The 19,459-nt window shown below is 40.1% G+C and overlaps 1 protein-coding gene across 1 annotated transcript; it reads left to right on the forward strand.

Annotated features, from left to right (window-relative positions):
• Positions 1 to 467: 467 nt before the first annotated feature.
• On the forward strand, positions 468 to 18,181 carry LOC139656650 (WD repeat domain phosphoinositide-interacting protein 1-like). Its single transcript, XM_071534251.1, is given in 13 exon segments — positions 468 to 547; positions 2,943 to 3,109; positions 4,304 to 4,336; positions 4,338 to 4,401; positions 6,182 to 6,279; positions 7,678 to 7,770; positions 9,524 to 9,594; positions 9,941 to 10,048; positions 10,407 to 10,571; positions 12,283 to 12,390; positions 12,578 to 12,717; positions 13,932 to 14,032; positions 17,443 to 18,181. Coding segments are annotated over 13 exon segments (1,233 nt in total). The 5' UTR covers positions 468 to 513; the 3' UTR covers positions 17,494 to 18,181.
• The last annotated feature ends 1,278 nt before the right edge of the window (positions 18,182 to 19,459 follow it).

Below are 19,459 nucleotides of genomic sequence, written 5' to 3' on the forward strand. Positions count from 1 at the left end.
AAAGCATGCTACGGAAATTGTCATCCGCTATTGGCTGATCTTTGGTGCCAGGTGATGTCACCACCTGTTGTACTCTATAGAAGGTTATCATTCGCTCCACAGTTGCAGAAAGGCATTCTGGGAAACGTAGGAAATCACTAGCTGAGGCAGCAAGTGGGCGAGGCAGGTTGAGGGAAAGTGGGTGCACCAAAAACGAAAATTACAACATTTAAGCCTGGTAGTATAGTCCTAACTAGTCCACCTGCTGTTTTTAGTAGTCCTATATCTGTTTCAATAGAGATAAAAGATGAACAGACTGTTTCAAATTTATTCAAATTCTGCAGATGGGAACTTCAGCTGCTGTGCCACAAAGGATGAACTTGTTGGTCCTGCAGAAAATCGATGTCCAGAACTGAAATATTGAGAGAAATAAGATGTTTTTCAGTTGTGCTAATTGTGTGTGTGTGTGTGTGTGTGCATTGCAGGTCACTGGCAGTGGGAACAAAGACTGGCTACAAGTTGTTTTCTCTGACCATGGTGGATAAGCTGGACTGCATCCATGAGAGTGGTCAGTATGGAACCCCAGTCCTGGTGCCAGCCCGTTTCCCCTGGCGCTGGCCTCAACATCCATGCACAGTGGATAAGCCTAGTTTCAAACCAAACATTTTCAAATCTTAATTTCAATTGGAAAAGCTGTTCACTTCATCATGCCTGTTTAATCTGTATCTGGGAAACTGGCCTGAACCTTTGTGGTTAATATCCTAGGTGTAATTCAGGTTAATCTGTTTCCATGAACCTTTGATTCCCTGTGATTGAGTCTCCCTGTTGCCATGAATAAACCAGTTAACAGAATATTCCCCCTCCCTCTTTGACTGAGCAGTAGTAGCTTACTGCTAATACAGGGGAAACAAACCATGATAGTAGAAGTACTGCATGCCGCCATGTTTTTTGCTGACATCAAATTGTACCCATAATGCTGTGCCAGTCTTGAGTTTGCGCAAACCCAAAGTGAAAGCAGTCAGATGTTTCCATGCCACAGTAACCAGTTTAATATGGAAGTAAGCCAGACATCTTAACCAGGTTTCTCACCATCAGAGTATGAGCTTACCGAGTTATTTTTAACCCAGTTATGATGTGAACATGTATCCACCCAAAAAAAAGATTGAGTAACCGGGCTAAAAAAAGGGAATTCTCTGTGTATGTAAACATAGCTGGTGATTTCATCTCACCACAGGGAGCACCAGGAAGTCTGCCTCCCCACATCACAGCGCTCCCTGGCTCATTTTGGGGGGGGTTTTTAGTGGTCAGATGCTCAGAAAAGGCCTAGCTTGCTGTAATTACACTGTGCTTATGGGTTTTGGCAGCATTGTCCCATGCCAAATAAGGAGCGACATCCCCCGACATGGACGTGTTTTTGTTCTGTTGTGTCGGTCCAGGGGCAAGTCTCTGGTCATGGTTTTACATTTAGGAGAATGGGAAGAAGACAAGAGTTTACATCAGTGGTAGATAAGTTGAGATAGTCTGATTTATGTAAAGCAGAGGAGCTGGGAAGAACACCTGTGTGTGCTAACCTGTACACACCTTTAGAAATCTATACATATTCCATCTGTCATGACAGGGTTATTATGTAATGGGGTTAGACTGGTATATGGTGCCAGATATCAGCCAGTCAGTGTGGTCCACCTCTGATATGATGGATATGATTTAGTTTTATTGATTATGTATTGTAGAATTGATCAGTACTAGACTGGTTGTCTATGGGAAGAACTTAACCTGAATTGATTCTAAAACACTGAATACATGGAATTATTAGAAATATTTTGTATGGAAAATGGTCAAATTTAAATACTTTGAGTATTAGCAAAAAATATCGGTATCAGCATCGGCCTTCAATAAAAAATATCGGTATGGCAGTTTCTAGTGCCCACTGTCCCTCTGTGCAGTGTTTGTTACTAGTTTTTTGTCGTTTTATGGCATAGCAGTTAACTGCTGTAACTGCCAAGTATTTTTGGCTGTAAAAATGTAAAAGTCAGATGCTACAGAGACTTTTTTCTTTCTTTATTTTGAGTTTATATAGGCGTAGGAAATATACAAAGTTTAATATCGTGATGCTGTCCTGCCAAAATGTCGCGATGTACGATATTATCGCTGTTCACTGTTTTTTTTTGCTTTTTTTCTTCTAAATTACATCAAATTTCTAGGCTATTAATAATAATAACTAGAAGGGCACTCGGAGAGCACAGACCTCCGCCAAGGTTCGTGCTATTATTGCTTGTTCGTGAGTCGGATCCGGATCCGCTCCAAAATTTAATGAGTTCTTCCTTGGCCCGTGCTACACCCTTCCACGAAATTTCATGAAAATCCGGCCAGTAGTTTTTCTGTAATCCTGTTAACAGACAAACAAACAGACAAACAGACAAACAAACAAACAAACGACACCGAAAACATAACCTCCTTGGCGGAGGTAATAACCTTAAACCCTTACAGTATATTCGATACAGTGGAAAGTATCACGACATTATGGAATATTGGCCCAAGCCTAGTTCTCATCCAACAGAATGTTAACATTTCTTCTACTTTTCAATCAAACAGTGTAGTAATCAAACAGTGTACAAATCAGAAACAGTTTAGTTTGGTTTGGTTTCGATTTAGGTTTAGATGTTGGTTTAGATGTAGGAGTGATGGACATTACATCCAACAGAAAGTTAACACTGTGATGAAGCCAGACAGGCTTATTTGATTTGGACTCGCAGTCAATAGTCCTTCACTTTATTTCTTGTATTATATGACACCGCAGATGTAGATATGCTCATCTTTTACAGCGTAGGTTGAACTACTTATTCTAAGTAACTTAAGTTAGCAAAACTAGATTTGTCTTGAGGCTAGCTCTGCTGTAGTTCAACTTCTTCCAATGCAATTCTCCATCACTGCCTCAGTGTCCGGCCCTCTCTTCCCCCCAGCAGAGACTCCAGACGTCTACATCGTGGAGCGTCTGTTCTCCAGCAGTCTGGTGGTGGTGGTGAGCACCGCCATGCCGCGTCGCATGAACGTCTACCACTTCAAGAAGGGCACCGAGATCTGCAACTACAGCTACTCCAACAACATCCTGGCCGTCAGGCTCAACAGACAGGTAGACCGACAATATTTCACACAAACACAACCCCCGGAATATTACAGGACGCTGACCCACGTTCATCCCATTTAGGAGGCAATTCGCACCGAGCCTCGTACTCACGTCTCTACCGATCACGCCAGACCCAGGACAGACCCTTAATCATCATGTTTGCTCATCTTATAATGGGAACACTCGTTTAAGGGTGCCTGGTACCCTCCTGGCCTTGTGACAGGTGGACACTGGCAAGGGCAGAGTGTACTGCAGTAGTCGAGTGCATAAAGAGCTGGTGGCAGCGGCAAAACCAACCCACCCATAACCATGACAGACGCAGCATCACTGCCACTGAATGTAGTTTAAAAGGTGCAGTAGGTAAGGTTTTTACTCCAAAACTCACTTTCTGGCCTCCATTTTGGAACAACTACTCCTCAACCATTGGAGTTTGAAGACACTCCTACATGTTGTGCCATAAAACAGCAACATCAGTTGTGAAATATCTATATGGCTGTCTTGTGACGCATTGACAACTCAAGAGATAAGGAAACGTACCTGGACCTTGAACGTTTAATTGACTCATTTGGTGCTTATTGGTCAGACAGTGGGTTTCTGTTCTGGTTGTTGGCTGGTTTTCACCGCTGAGTCAGACTCCAACCATTTGATGCGTCACCGCCCGACCGGGAACCCTCAAACGAGTGCGCCCAATGTCAACAAAAGCAGATGTGTTTACATTCAGTGAAGGGTTACAAAACCCTACTAAGGTGTTAAGACTCTGGCAAGAATTGGACTTTGTTGCAGCACAAAAATGTCCCCTCATTTAAGTTCTGCAATTCCTCATGTTCCTCAAGAAAGGAGGTTTTAAGGCAAGGAGTTCAGGTGCTTTCATACGAAAAAAGATCTCCAAACCGATATAGGTACATTGGTACATAGGTACATTGTTGTCAGAAAACTGATAGCTTTTATGCTTTGTTTGAAGTGAACAACAGCTCTATAGTCGGGGATAAAGAGCTGAACAACAGTGTTGCATTTCACTGTGTGTGTCTGACGTAAATGCTTTGTCATTTTAACAAGGAAAAACGGTGGCAGATGGAACTCTGTGACATATTTTCCAACAACAAGTGGGATTCCACTGATCTGATGCTGAATTGTGCAAACTGCATGACCTTTGATATAAATAACCTGACTGTCTAACCCGAGGGCTGCTGTCTCTTGCAGAGGCTTGTGGTGTGCCTTGAAGAGTCTGTTTATAATCCACAACATCAAAGACATGAAGCTGCTCAAGACTCTGCTCAACACACCGTCCAACCCCTCAGGTAGTAAATAACGGCGAACTCAGGAGACAGGAATTACAAGTATGGTTGGTTGACACACAGAGGCTTTCCATGGTGTAGTACAGTTGGTTTAGTTGATTTGAATAACTGGTAACACTTTACAATAAGGGTACATTAATTAAGGATTAGTTAATGCTTAATAAGCATTAACTAACCCTTAATTTAACAGTTAACTAATGTGTCTGGTAATCATTTACTAATGGTGTTCATGTTAACTAAGGTATTAATTTATACATTATTTAATAGTCATCTTTATAAACTATTAATAATGTATAAATTAATACCTTAGTTAACATGAACACCATTAGTAAATTACACATTAGTTAACTGTTAATTAAGAGTAAGTTAATGCTTATTAAGCATTAACTAACCCTTATTAAGCATTAACTAACCCTTAACTTAGTGACCCTTATTGTAAAGTGTTACCGAATAACTTTATAAATACAGCTTAGTAAATGTTGAAATATTAAAAAATATTATTTTGAGCTTCTTTTACATTAATTGAATCTTGGACTCTGGTTTCCATGAGATTTTAAAGTTAAAAATAACTTGTTAGTCCCGCCCTCCTCCCCTCAATTGGTCAAGTTCATGTTGATGAGCTGTCTGATGAAGCACCGCTAGCTTGCTACAGAAAACCTAGCTAAGAAGCTAGCATCCTAGCTGTCTAGCAGCATATATGCAGCTCTTCATCACTTCTTAACCCTTTCATCTACTTCAGAAGGGGCCAGAGTGGAAATTGTGTTGTTCACTGTGTTTTTGAATGAGTCTTGTCTGCTGCACACGTAGCTTTGCTGTTCTTTCTTTTCTTACCACTTTTCCTCCATTGTTGTTTCCAGTGTTGCTTTGAAGTCCCTGCTCTGTAGCTGTTAGCCTCACCTTGATAGCTACAGTGGCCGAGACGTGTCGAATGAACTGCATATCCAAAACGCTTTGCAAATTCGAAAAACACAAGCGCATTAACGGAAAACACAAATGCAAAAGCCACAACACAAATGCAAACGCCACAACATAACAACGGAAGTGAGCAACAACGGATGTTGACAATGAAACGGGCCGACTACTATTGCCGGGCGGACTAGCCTGCACATGTGGAAGAAGTAAGTTCTTGCCCATTTGAGAAGTAAGTGAAACGTTGTTCGCTAGCTAACTATGATTACTATCGCTATGTGATTGTCACAAATGAGCAATATTGTTCAATGTCTTTATATTTCCACATGTGCAGGCAATAATAGTCCGCCGGCAATAATAGTCGGCCCGTTTCATTGTCAACATCCGTTGTTGCTCACTTCCGTTGTTATGTTGTGGCTTTTTGCGTTTGTGTTGTGGCTTTTGCATTTGTATTGTGATTTTTGCATTTGTGTTTTCCGTTAACGCGCTTGTGTTTTTCGAATTTGCAAAGCGTTTTGGATATGCAGTTCGTTTGACACGTCTCGGCCTCCGTACATAGCCACAACCAGCTCACAGCTGGCCACACCCAAATGACACGCACAAATGGTGTACACCTCAAAATGTCCCAACATCATTGAAAAGCTAATTTCAGGCAAACGATGGGGATTTAGGCATGAACACAGACTGATGTACGCTATTTCTGTATTGTTATTTAAATGTGAAAAAAGGTTTGGTGCACTGCTGTCTTTTGTGCTGCGATGGTTAGTAACAATATTTTGTGACTGTATAGATAAACCTCTATTCATGAGGTTAAAGATGGCCAAATGGACTTGTTCTCCTTGCTCCTCTTATCTTATCTCCTCTCCTTTTCCAGGTCTATGTGCTCTTTCTATCAGTCATTCCAACTCCTATCTGGCTTACCCTGGCAGTGCCACCATCGGAGAGATTATAGTGTACGATGCCAACAACTTGGTAAGGCCGGGGCCGCAGCGATATGTCTTGATAGTATAGATGTTATAGGCCTGGGAATCAGCAGGCATCTAACAATTTACTTTAGTTCTATGATTTTGGACCCATACCTTTAGTACTTGGACCCACAGAGAATGTTGACTCCAGAGTCTGCTGTCGGTTGAAAGCGTTGCTGCTGCTTTCCCGGCTGTGACTATAAATGCGTCAGTTGGTTGCTATGTTGTTTTCAAAGACTGGCTTCTTTAGAGATATTTTGACTAACCCCATTTGGACTCATTGTTAGCAGCAAGAGACCTAGCAACAGAGCTCACCGTTTTTAACCGACAGCTGACTCTGGAGCCAGTATTGTCTGCGGGTCCAAGTATAACAGATATGCAAAAGACAAATTATATATAGGACCAAAATCGCTGAACTTATCCTTTAAGCTTTTATCTGATTTGAGGTAAGAAGGAACTTCGTAAGAGCCACACAGCATACAAGGTCCGCCACACAAAGCTAATAGTATGACTGTGAGTAAGATAGAATATGTGATACCAGGAAAAAGTGTACCCGGTAATGTACCCGGTAATGCATTAGCATAAAAACCTTGTTCACAATGGTGCAGAAATTTTTGGGAGTGAGTTAGGCTATCAGTTCTGTTATTCTCTTTGTACACATTGGTGTACGTTTCTCAGTTTGTTCCAGGATGTGTTGGTTGCTCACAACAAGCTATTGTTTTTCCTCCATTGCTAGGTGAAACTGTACTCATGTTCAGACTATGTCCAAAAGTACTTGAACTTTGTGTGGCTCTTATCAAGTGTCTTCTTACCGGGAACGGTAACGGGAACTAGCCAAATAGCATAGCAAGTTTTGGCTAACGGGGTGAACACGGTGCCCTCGCTTCACTCTGTCACCACTCCGTTTTTTGAGATTATGCCATTTGACTGTCACATGTTTTAACTTGCACAAGATGCAAGTGAAAATATCACATGAAAAATCCAGGAAATTGGTTTAAGGAAATACATTTTTCATTTTTGTGCCTCAACGTAGAATCACAAAAGGTGTAATCATTGTTTTAGCATGCATCAGCATTTCTCCCACCCTTACAATGATATGCTATGTAATTTACAGACACTGTAATTACTTTCTTTCTTTCTTTCTTTCTTTCTTTCTTTCTTTCTTTCTTTCTTTCTTTCTTTCTTTCTTTCTTTCTTTCTTTCTTTCTGTCTTTTTTGAGAGTGCAACAACATTTTTGCAATACTGGGGAAATTTGACAAAAACCTAGCTAGTTTTAGTGACACAGTGGTGTTGGGTCTGTGGGATAAAGCTCTTTCTCTCCTTCTCTCTCCATCCTCCCCCTCTCTCTCTCTCTCTCTCTCTCTCTCTGTCTCTCTCTCTCTCTTTCTCTCTCGGCCATCTCAGAGCACGGTGACGATGATTCCGGCTCATGACAGTCCTCTGGCAGCTCTCACCTTCAACGCGTCGGGCACCAAACTCGCCAGCGCCTCCGAGAGGGTATGACGGACCAGTGAATGTACTGCCACCTCTATGGGATCTCATGTGCAGACCCCCAACTGCACATGAGATCCCATGGACCCCCATTTGATAGGATTTAATCAGAAATACGCCACATGAGAAGTTGTTTTTGATTTAGTGTTGAATTGTAGAACTGTCTATACTGAACCTGAAAACCTAGGATTGCAATAGTCATTCTTCTATTCTGTATTTACATATATGCTAGGGATGGGACGATACGCGTATCACACGATATGATTCGATACGCAATATGGGGTTCACAATTCAGTACAACTACGATACAATATAAAAGTTCAATGCCAACAAAGTCTGACTGTGCAGAATTCTGTTTATTTCTGAGACACAAATCTTTCTAGTGATGGCATTGGCTTGCTAGAATGTAAACAACAATTTAAAAATGTCATTACAAAGTGACAATAATACAGTTTCGATCAAGCTTGTGGAATCGTGATGGGCAAGTCATCTCATTTGTGATTACTACAGCAGAATAAAATGTAGCTAACATCGCGATTCATATTTCTGCCCCACAATACGTATCGTCACATTTTTGTATCGCGTTATACTGAATTTCGATACATTGTCCCATTCCTAGTATATGCACAAAAAATGGTCCCCCCTCAGCAAATCCCCCACTCGTATTTTTTCTTTTTATCATTATGTTTTTGGGTTGTCCGTCCATCCGTCCCATTATCGTGAACGCGATATCTCAGGAACGCCTTGAGGGAATTTCTTCAAATTTGGCACAAACGTCCACTTGGACTCAAGGATGAACTGATTACATTTTGGTGGTCAAAGGTCAAAGGTCAAGGTCAATGTGACCTCACGTCCGTCCCATTCTCCTGAACGCGATATCTCAGAAACGCCTTGAGGGAATTTCTTCAAATTTGGCACGAACGTCCACTTGGATAAAGGATGAACTGATTTGATTTTGGTGGTCAAAGGTCAAGGTCACTGTGACCTCACAAAAGACATTTTTTGGCCATAACTCAAGAATTCATACGCTAATTATGACAAAATTTCACACAAATATCTAATAGGATAAAATGATGAAGTGATGACATTTTATATCTAAGAGTTCAAAGGTCAACTTCACTGTGACATCATAATGTTTTGCTTACCACTGTAGCTGAGAAAACGATCTTGGGTCATTCTACAAAAACGGTGGAAGTGCTGACACTTACTTTTGCAGACACCAAAATCCTTTAAGTTGACCTAATAATCACATTAATTATATATGTTCAATAAATGAAGACTGTCCTTGCAATGATAAAACAAAGTTTATCGGCGGAGGCATGCAACCGCGAGGCGGTTATTTACAATTACAATTACAATTTCACATTTGGCAGACGCTTTTATCCAAAGCGACTTACACATGAGATTTTCATACAACACAAGCAAGGTTCTAGATAGGAGAGAACAACGAGAGTAAGTGCTATAAAGCTAAGTTCTGGTCCAACAGGACATAGGTGCTACAAGGCAGTGCTACAAGGCAGTGCTATGAGGCAATGCATAGAGTGCATAGAGGCAATTTTTTTTTTTTTTTTGTTTGGTTACCCGGGCCATTAGGTGAGAAGGTATTCGCTAAATATTTCTAGATATTTCTAGTTCTTTTTTCATTGTTAAGTCCTGGACCCCAATTTGAGAACTACTGCTATAGGAATGTCACCTCCCCCGCATGTTGCTGAAGCATGGTGGAAGCTGCTGTAACCTCTCCCTCGCTGTCTTTCTCTAGGGAACCGTCATCCGAGTGTTTTCCGTTCCCGAGGGCCTGCGCCTGTTTGAGTTCCGCCGGGGAATGAAGAGGTCAGAGTTCACATCCGATCTCGACTGTATAATATAAGACATACAATGTAATGTACAGTATATGAGCACATGCATCGATACGAGTGTGCTCATAGTTGTGCAGACACACGGGCATGCATGTGCTTATGCCTGGAATGCAGACTTCATTATATGCCGATGACTTATGATTTATGGTTGTAGAACGGGAGATGATTTTTATTGGTGCAGAGTAGACTGATGAGGTCGGAGGGTTGAAGTCAGCACTTATGGTGGAAGTTCATTATCCAGTTTAAATTATTTATTATTCTCATGGGTGTGTGTGTGTGTGTGTGTGTGTGTGTGTGTGTGTGTGTGTGTGTGTCCGCAGGTACGTCAGCATCAGCTCCTTGTCCTTCAGCCCCGACGGCCAGTTCCTCTGTGCTTCCAGCAACACAGAGACAGTGCACATCTTTAAACTTGAGCAACTGGGACCAAGGTGCACACACACACACACACACACACAACACACTAACATTTTGACCAGATTTCCCAGTATTAAAGTACTCAATTATATTACATTATTAAATTATCATTATTAGTACTAGTAGTTTTTCTGCTAGTTTATTATTCCCTTCCTCATCTTTGCAATTCCCTGTGAGATGGTACATAATAGAGACATGAATTTTGGCACTATAGATAATAGTGGTGACACTACACAACCAGATGGTGGTGCTATAAAACATTTTTTAGCTTCCAAAAGAACTGTAAGTCACAAGTCACACAAGTCTTGGTACAAATACTCAGCTCTACAAAAACATTGGTCATGGCTCTAAGCTGTTCTCCTGTCTGTGCAGTGGAGAGGACGAGGCTGCCACCTGGACGGCCTACATGGGGAAGATGTTTTCCGCAGCCAGCAGCTACCTCCCCGCTCAGGTATCCGGCATGATGAGCCAGGACCGGGCCTTCGCCACCGTTCACCTCCTAGCGTCGGGCCAGAGGAACGTCTGCACCCTGGCTGTGTGAGCTTCTCAAACGGCCTTTTTGGAGTCAGGCCCACTCATGTCATTCTGTGTGTGTGTGTGTGTGTGTGTGTGTGTTTGAGGTGAAGGCAATTTTCTTTGCCCCTCATCCCTGCTATATCTAACAATTTGAAAAGCACCAAATATTGGACTGTAGGATAAAAACTGTTAAGCTATTATGGAGGAGTGACAAAGTGTCAAAGTGTGGATGGAACACTTCCTTGTTCCTCTCACTATAGGGATGGGCTTAAAGGGCCTATCCTATTTATCACTCACCATGTCCACTATTATAACATTTTTACATCAGAGTTTGTCTCTGAGAAATCAGCACCAGCCTCCTGTTAGCATTTGTTAGCAATCCTAGTGCAAGTCAATAGGGTATTCAATTTCAATTTAACTTTATTTCAGACACATAGGTCCATATCAGCAAAGAAAGAGAAATATAAAAAAAAAAGTACAATACGAGGACAAAACAGTACAGAAATATGTACGAGATCATGGCAGTTCAGAAGTCCACAAGTGATTAAAACACATACAGACATTTGTTCCAATGTTTCAAAAAACAAGAGGAATACCTTGTGTCACCTTGTGTAGGCTCAGTTAAAGCCATTATGATTACATTTTTTGAATGAATTAGCCGACACATAAATTTATACATGAAATTCCTCAACACAGCATGGAAGGTGGGAACATTGCTAGTCACAAACATTATGACTTGCACTTGTCCATCTTGGGAGCTTAAGCAAGATTCTGAATGCATCATTAAATGCCACCTGAAGCTTTCTCATTTTTGCTTTACTATAACTGCACCACAGGTGGGCTGTATAGAGTGGAGTACAGTAGGCTTTAAACAGAGAACACCACATTTAGCGCTTGGTCTGCCATAAAGAATGTAGGAAAATTTAGCTTCTGATCCTCTTTGGTTTTAGCAATCATGACAACACCCTTTTTAGAGTTAAATTGAATGTCATACTGCACACCATAACTATAAGGAGACAGGACGACTAAGTCATCAGCGTACACCAGATGGTTAATAAGACTATTCCCCACTATACATCCAGTCTTACACTCTTTTAGCTTTTTAGAAAGATCATCCATATAAAGGTTGAAAAGAACAGGTGACAGTATTCCACCTTGGTCACTAGGAAAGGTGCAGATATCCTCTTACCCCATCTAGCTTGCATGGTTTGATGCGAATACCAAAAATGCAAGATCCTTATCAAATATGGTGGGACCCCTCACTCTTGTAGTTTAACAATTTACCAATTTATGATTAATTCGTTCAAATGCTTTGGACGCATCAAGGAAACACATAAATATTGTAGTGTTATGTCTTCTATACTTACTAACAACTTCCTTCAGTGCATATATACACAAATCTGTGTAATCTCTCTATGAAACCATTGCTTTCAAAGTCCCATTCAAGTGCTTTAGGACAGCTCTATTGCTACAGCTATGGAAGTATATGGAAGGGCTTACAAGTTATTTTAAGAGGTATGGTTTCATACTCATACATTGACTTGTGCCAGCATTGCTAACAAATGATACAAGGAGGTGGTTGTCGATTTCACAGAAACGCAAGCTCTAATGTAGAGGCCTTGATTAGTGATTAATTGGGTATAGGCTTATAAAATTGCTGAACCCTCCCTTTAAAGGAATGACTCGATCGTTTCGAAACAACTGAAATGGAAACCCAAACCCATTGTTTCAGGATCCAGAAGCTTCCCCGGCTGCTGGTGGCCTCGGCCGACGGCCAGCTCTTCATCTACAACGTGGATCCACAGGACGGGGGCGAGTGCATGCTGGCTCACAAACACAGGTGAGGCTTCCATATGATGTCAGAGGTGGTTGTTTTGAATCCAGACGATCTGTCTTTATATCTTTCCAGCCGTGCACACGCTTTTCCAGCTGTAAATGAATGTAGGGTAAACATGGAAAGTATGGGGAAGAACGTGTAAGGCACTCTGTGTGTCTTTTACTCAAATGTTCTCCTCTTCCTCTATCAGGCTGTTTGGCGTTGATGAGGACCGGGGTGAAGGGGCGGAGCCTGAGGGGTCAGAGGTCACAGGGCCCGCACACACTTGTCCGTCCTACGCTGCGACCGTTGCCTTACCAGCCACTGGGCCAGTCACTGCAACGCTCACCGGTGCGTACTAACTAACATTTCTCTGTATATGATGTGTGATGGTGTGTTTGTGTGTGTGTGTGTGTGTGTGTGTGTGTGTACCAAGTGTTAAAAAAACCCCAACTCCTCTGCTGTTCTCCATCTACATAGAAATGATTGAGAATTAATGGTTTTGGAACATGTTGGGAGTGATTTTTCCATCATCTGCCGCTGCCAGAAACTCTGAAAGCTTTAGCTCCGTTTGCTCTGGAAGACATGGAAGCCTGTTTCCACCACCTGTAAAAAGAATTCCAGCACAAAACTTTTTTTTTTCCATCATCAAGTGAGTCATTATTTCTCATAAATATGACTTAGTATCTCATAATTATGAGATAGTATCTCATAAATATGACTTAGTATCTCATAATTATGACTTAGCATCTCATAATTATGACTTAGCATCCCATAAATATAATTTAGCATTTCATAATTATGAGATATCTCATAAATATGACTTAGTATCTCATAATTATAAGATAGTATCTCATAAATATAACTTAGCATCTCATAACTATAAGATAATATCTCATAAATATGACTTAGCATCTCATAATTATGACTTAGCATCTCATAATTATGAGATAGTATCTCATAAATATGACTTAGTATCTCATAATTATGAGATAGCATCTCATAACTATGACTTAACATCTCATAAATATGACTTAGTATCTCATAACTATGAGATAATATCTCATAAATATGACTTAGCATATCTCATAAATATGACTTAACATCTCATAAATCTGACTTAGTATCTCATAAATATGACTTATCATTTCATAATTATGATAGTATCTCATTAATTATGAGATAGTATCTCATAATTATGACTTAGCATCTCATTAATTATGAGATAGTATCTCATAAATATGGCTTAGCATCTCATAATTAGGACTTAGCATCTCATAATTATGAGATACTAAGTGATAATATTGAGAAAAAAATCTCACTTGATGATGAAAAAAAAAAATGTGCCAGATCTTTTTGTAACAGGTGGCGGAAACGGGCTTCCATAGGAAGAACAGCGCCCTCCTCCTGTTTTGTGCCATAAAGCAATCCAGTAGTTTTCCCTCCAAATCTGACCTGGTGGCTCACAGTGGAAAATGCAGTGTAGAGGCCAGTAGAGGCTGCCAATCTTCTTGGTGATGGTCTCATTTACTGACGGTAATCATACTAATGTCTGTTCTCACCAGGCTACTCTGAAGATGGCGGGGCAAAGAAAGGCGAAGTCATCCCGGAGCACGAGTTTGCTGCTGGACCCGTCTGTCTGGACGATGAGAACGAGTTTCCTCCTGTGAGCATCCAGAAGTGCTAACTCTGTCAGCTTAGCTAGCTCTCCTAGGTGTCCAGCTACAGTACGACGTATATGCCAGACAAAGCATTCATGTAAATGTAGAGACTGAGATACTAGCTAACTCTGGCACAGATGCTGAACTGATCAACCAGTGGCTTGAGGGCTTAGTTCAGTTGCCAATCTCAGTCTGACTGCCAAATAGCGGCATCATGTACTAGGACTTAACTGGATTGAGCAAAAAGTTGATGGAACAAAATCCAAATTTTCATGATTAATTGATGAGTTATTGGCAGCAGAAATATGTTTTCCCAGCTTCACATTTAGCTTCAACACTTTTTCATAAGTGCTGGTGGGTAAACAGTCTGCAAAGACTAGCCTGCTGGCCAGTATTTACTCCGATGCTGACTGAACCTTGCAGTGAAGTTAGATTCTAACTCTGAGGTTGCAAATGGTTTCAATCCGTGAATATCGGTATTACTTTGAATTCCTCTGGAATATGTTTACAAATGGTACCTGTTTAGTAAAAAGTGGCGATTGGCAAAGCGCCAGATTGCTTTGTCGTGTTTTTGGTCAAGAAAAAAGTTAGTACTCTCTAGTGTAGACTCTGGAGGGAGCAAAGAGAGTTGTGATGATACTTTGACATTTTGCTGAATTCTTGAGGAATGAAACCAGGCATCATCTTGATTCTTTTGTTTCACTCCAACTATCAAACAAAATGAACATATCTTTATAGGACCAAATTGAGCAAAACTATAAAATATGTTATGTCCTCTCTCAAGAAAGTAGTTTTGAATCATGCAATGCTTTTAAGTAGTCCATTGAGTTTGTAGGGTAAACTCTGCTTTAGATCTCCTCAGATCTGGGACCAGGTCCTGTATGTATGAAGATCAGAGTGAAAATTTGTTCTTAACTGAAAGTGACACAAATAGGTAAGGAATTTAGGTATGAAGTTTTATACATACAGGCCCAGATAACGTATCAAAACCTTAAGTCAGGAGGATTCAATATTGTACATTAACAACAACCAAAGAAACACAATGCACACAGATTGATCAATCTCTTTACTCTAACTGAGCCCTTTGTAAAATGCATAAATTGACTTAAAATGCTCAATACTCATGAAATCTCATGAATGCCATTCCCTGGGATAGGTGCAGGTAGATGAATTCAGGTGAAAATCCATGTGTTGAACAGTCTATTTGTGCACCTCTCTGTCTTGTCTGTCCAACTAACTTGTCAATGTCCTGTTGATACACAGGTTCTTCAAGTATTTTGCCTCAGAGTCGGTACATCATATCCCATTAACAATAAACCAGAGAAAGTCTTATTTCAAACCTCTCTGAAGACATCAGGAATATAGAACAATTAGCCAGGATATGGAGGCATATGGTAAATGTGAGGGACATGTGTACAATTAGAAGTGTGGTGGTGAATGTACACATTTCCCAAGGTTACCCCATTTATTGTTGGTTTTCGTGCGTCCGCATAAGCTGAGGCACTACGATCATATTTGGAATACTCTGGGATATCATTGTTATTCTGCTTATATCTACAGGGATATTAGTAAGTGTACTTTGAAGACGCTTATCCGGAATAAGACTTAACCAGGATATGAGCCATTATCAGGAATACCTGATAAAGTGTGCATGTACACACTCTTGACAACACACTTGAGAAGCTGGGGCCGGATTCACCAATGTGTTCTTAAGATAGATCTTAAGAAATGACATGAGAGGAAATTTGAGGAAGTTCTTAAGAAGGCTCTTAAGTGCAATTCTCATTTCTTACGAATTTCTTTAATTTTGCTACTTAAGAACTTCTCAAAATAGGGCCTGAATTAATTCTGGGTAATAAACTTTAGGCTTACTGCCATTGAGGCTAGGAGACAAGGCTAGGAGGCAATCCAAAGTGTTTCCATCTACAAAACAATTGGGGAAAAACCTATTTAGGGCAACTAAGGCAAAGATTTAAACATTGGTTGCTGTTGGTAACTGTAAAATTTGCAGCTTATTTTCAACAGACATGAGACAGAGGCCTACCTGGCCCTACACCAAATAAAGCTTTACAATACATGTTAATCTTAATGTTAGGTGTAGGGGAACCTATGAAGACTTTGAACTATAACCTACTTGTCTAAAATGTGTTTAAATATATGATATTAGAGGCTTACCTTTTCACTGTAGGAGTTTTAAGACAGGTGAAGGGCTGCCTTAAAGTTAAGAAAAAAGAACAAATTTGAGAACTTTCATTTCAAGAATACCATTTATTTGTAAGTTTTTTCATAGGAAGAAACATAAGAAGAAAGTTAAGAAAATATGTAAGAACTGTTTTTGAGAATAGCATTTTTTCCTTTTTTTTTTCTTAAGACTAAAGTTAAGAAAAAAATGGCACTTGAGAAGATTTTTTTTCTAAAGAGGGTTTTGTGAATCCGGCCCCAGCTCCGTTACACGGCCTACGCAAGCAGTGCAAGGGGCATTTCTCATGTTCTCAAATAGCGAAATGTGTAGTCCAAATTTTGTAATGCCACGCTTACGCACGTTGCAGTGTCTTGCGTTTCAGGTGGAGGCGCTGAACACAAATACTGCTACAACCAACGAAGAAGTAGCGGTTTACCAACAACCATCATAGTAGCCAAAATATTGCAAATGCCTCTCTTCGTCTACGCTCCACATGGGCAAAATGAGCAAATGATATTCCCCATCTTGCATTCTCAACCTATTTAAAGGACGCACATACCATCTTTGTTTCCACTTTTTCTTCTAGCAGCGATTGGGAATGTATAAGGTGATCACGGCCTTAAAGGGATAGTTCAACCAAAAATGAAAATTCTGTCATCATCTACTCACCCTCATGCCAAATGAAACACAGGTGAAATTTGTTAGTCCATATAACACACAGGGAGGCTGCAGCACAACTTGGTAGCAGCCTTCTCCAAAACAACTGAAGTCAATGGGGACCTGTTCTTTAGAGTTCCAAAACAAAAACAGCCAAACAATCACACTGTGAATAGAAAGACCTATACACCATTATTTGTTGCAAATCAATCAGCTGTAGTTAAGATTTGCACTAAATGATGGTGTAAATATACTGTAGGTCTTTTTGGAACTCTGAAGAACTGGTCCCCACTGACTTCAGTTGTTTTGGAGAAGGCTGCTATGGAGTTGTGCTGGCAGCCTCCCTGTGTGTTATATGGACAAACTTCACCTGTGTTTCAACTGGCATGAGGGGGAGGAGATGATGACAGAATTTTTCATTTTTGGGTGAACTATTCCTTTAAAAGTAGACGTTGCGCTCCAGCAGGCCTAGCAGAAGAATGTAATTCTCCAGTGTTCAGGGTGGAAGGGAGGTATGGGGTCTGTTTGCCAAATCCCGTAGACAACACTAACGGGTCTGTTCATGTGTTTTGGTAGATTAATTGGTGCCGCGACGGGACTGGAGGTGGCCAGGCGCGGCGCTCGTGAGCGGGTAGAAGGACAGATGGACAAACAGACAGACAGGCGGACAGACAGGCGACGGGCGGAGAGAGAGAGAGAGAGAGGAGCCGCAGAGCCAGGACAAAAAAAAGAGAAAAAAAAATCTTTCAGGGTGCTAAGTTATTTTTTTCATTTCGAGAAAGAAATAACATTGATAATATTAAAAGGTGACTGTAGAAACAAAAAAAAAAAAAAAAAAAAAAAAAAAACTGACCAAGATTTAGCTGTCACTTGCTAATTTCAAAGAGATCACGATTGGGTCCTTATGTTACGCAATGATTGTGTTAAGGAGTGTTTTATGAAAATATGAGGTGCATGCCTGCGCAGAAATATAACCACAGTTTTTCATAGCTACATTACTTGACAGATATTTTATTAAGTTGCATTATGGTAGCAACGTCTTATTTTTTATTATGCTCATTAACGATATGGTAGTTGACCTCCAAGATAAAAGATTTTTTTTCATTTTTATTATGTATTCTGTATTGTATTTTACTGTATTGATACTTATTAAATGTTTACGTGTATGCCTCCTGAATATGATTCAGAAGGTGTGTATGTACTGTATGTATGTATGTATGTTTGTGCCTATTATCATTTGTAAAAGCGCAAAGTATTTTGCTAATTGCACAAGACCAAAAAAAGTCAAAAGAAACAAAGAAATAAACAAAGTAGATTGGAGTAGGAATGAACCTATGCAAAGCAAAGAATTTGTCTGGTTTTATTTTGCTGAATTTCTGAATTGATTGATATTGATGGGGAGGGTGTTACTTTTGTCTTGTGATCAGACATCTTTTCTCATCAAAACAAAATCATACCCTAACCCTAACCAAAATGAAATTCTGTTTTCGGGTATAGTCACTGGCAGAAGATCTTCTCCAGGAAAATGTAGGAAAGAATAAGAGATTTACTACATATTGGGCCACACACAAGAAATGAATTCCATATATCCAAGACTAATAAAAAAACCCCAACATAAACATGTCAAAATCAATCACATTAAAATCTTCGTTCATACCACTGGGTCACAGACTTTTAAAACTAAGATACGATAAACGATCCGATAAGATAAACGTTATTGTCCCAAAGGAAATTTTTCTGTGACACACCAGTGCTGCTGAATACATAATCAACAGACAATCACCAACAGACATCATACCAACAATGTCACATTTCCTCCCATAAATAGAATAAAATAAACTATTCAGGGCTTTGATGGACAATTTTGAATTTGAATTCACATTAATCAATTTCTTCATCTTTTCACGGGGCTTCATGTTTGATACCAAAATGCTCAGGAAATTGCCCTGAGTTTATTCGTGTTAATGTTACAACTGTCAATTATACTGTGTAGATCTGGGAGCCAAAATGATCATTAGTATTATTAATTTATGCATTATGTAATGAGCTCTTTCCCACTGTAACTCTAATGAACACGCATCAGTGAGTCTAACTTTGTCTCTGAGGCTTTGTCTCTAAGACTCACCATCACTACAAGTCAAATAGAGAACCTGCTTCATCTTGAACTGCTGCCTGACACACACACACACACACACACACACACACACACACACACCACTTCAGATCTCAGCTGGCAGTGGCGTATGTATAATCATCTTCCACTGGGCATCATTCATGCTTCACACAGTCATTCACTAGATGACACTTTATACAACACACCATACACTTTATTACAGCTCCCTGTAGTTAGTGACTCAGCGCTTTGCAAGTCTATATAAAGCCCTGACACTCCAGATAGTTCTACTATTGTTAAATGCTCACATGATTACCTATCCCTATATTGCTATTCATTCATTACAATTCAACTGTAGATCTATCTCTATTGTCATATTTACTTGACTTTTCCTGATTATTGAATTTGCCTTAGTTTAGTAATAAATACAGTATATACTCTTTCACATAAACTCATCTCCTGTGTCCACTGTGTGCATTT

The sequence above is a fragment of the Centroberyx affinis genome, unplaced genomic scaffold (assembly GCF_046629955.1).
Source record: "Centroberyx affinis isolate AG114_WGS23_722 - 3 ecotype Tasmania unplaced genomic scaffold, CSIRO-AGI_Caff_v1 ptg002506l_1, whole genome shotgun sequence".
NCBI classification, from domain to species: Eukaryota; Metazoa; Chordata; class Actinopteri; order Beryciformes; family Berycidae; genus Centroberyx; species Centroberyx affinis.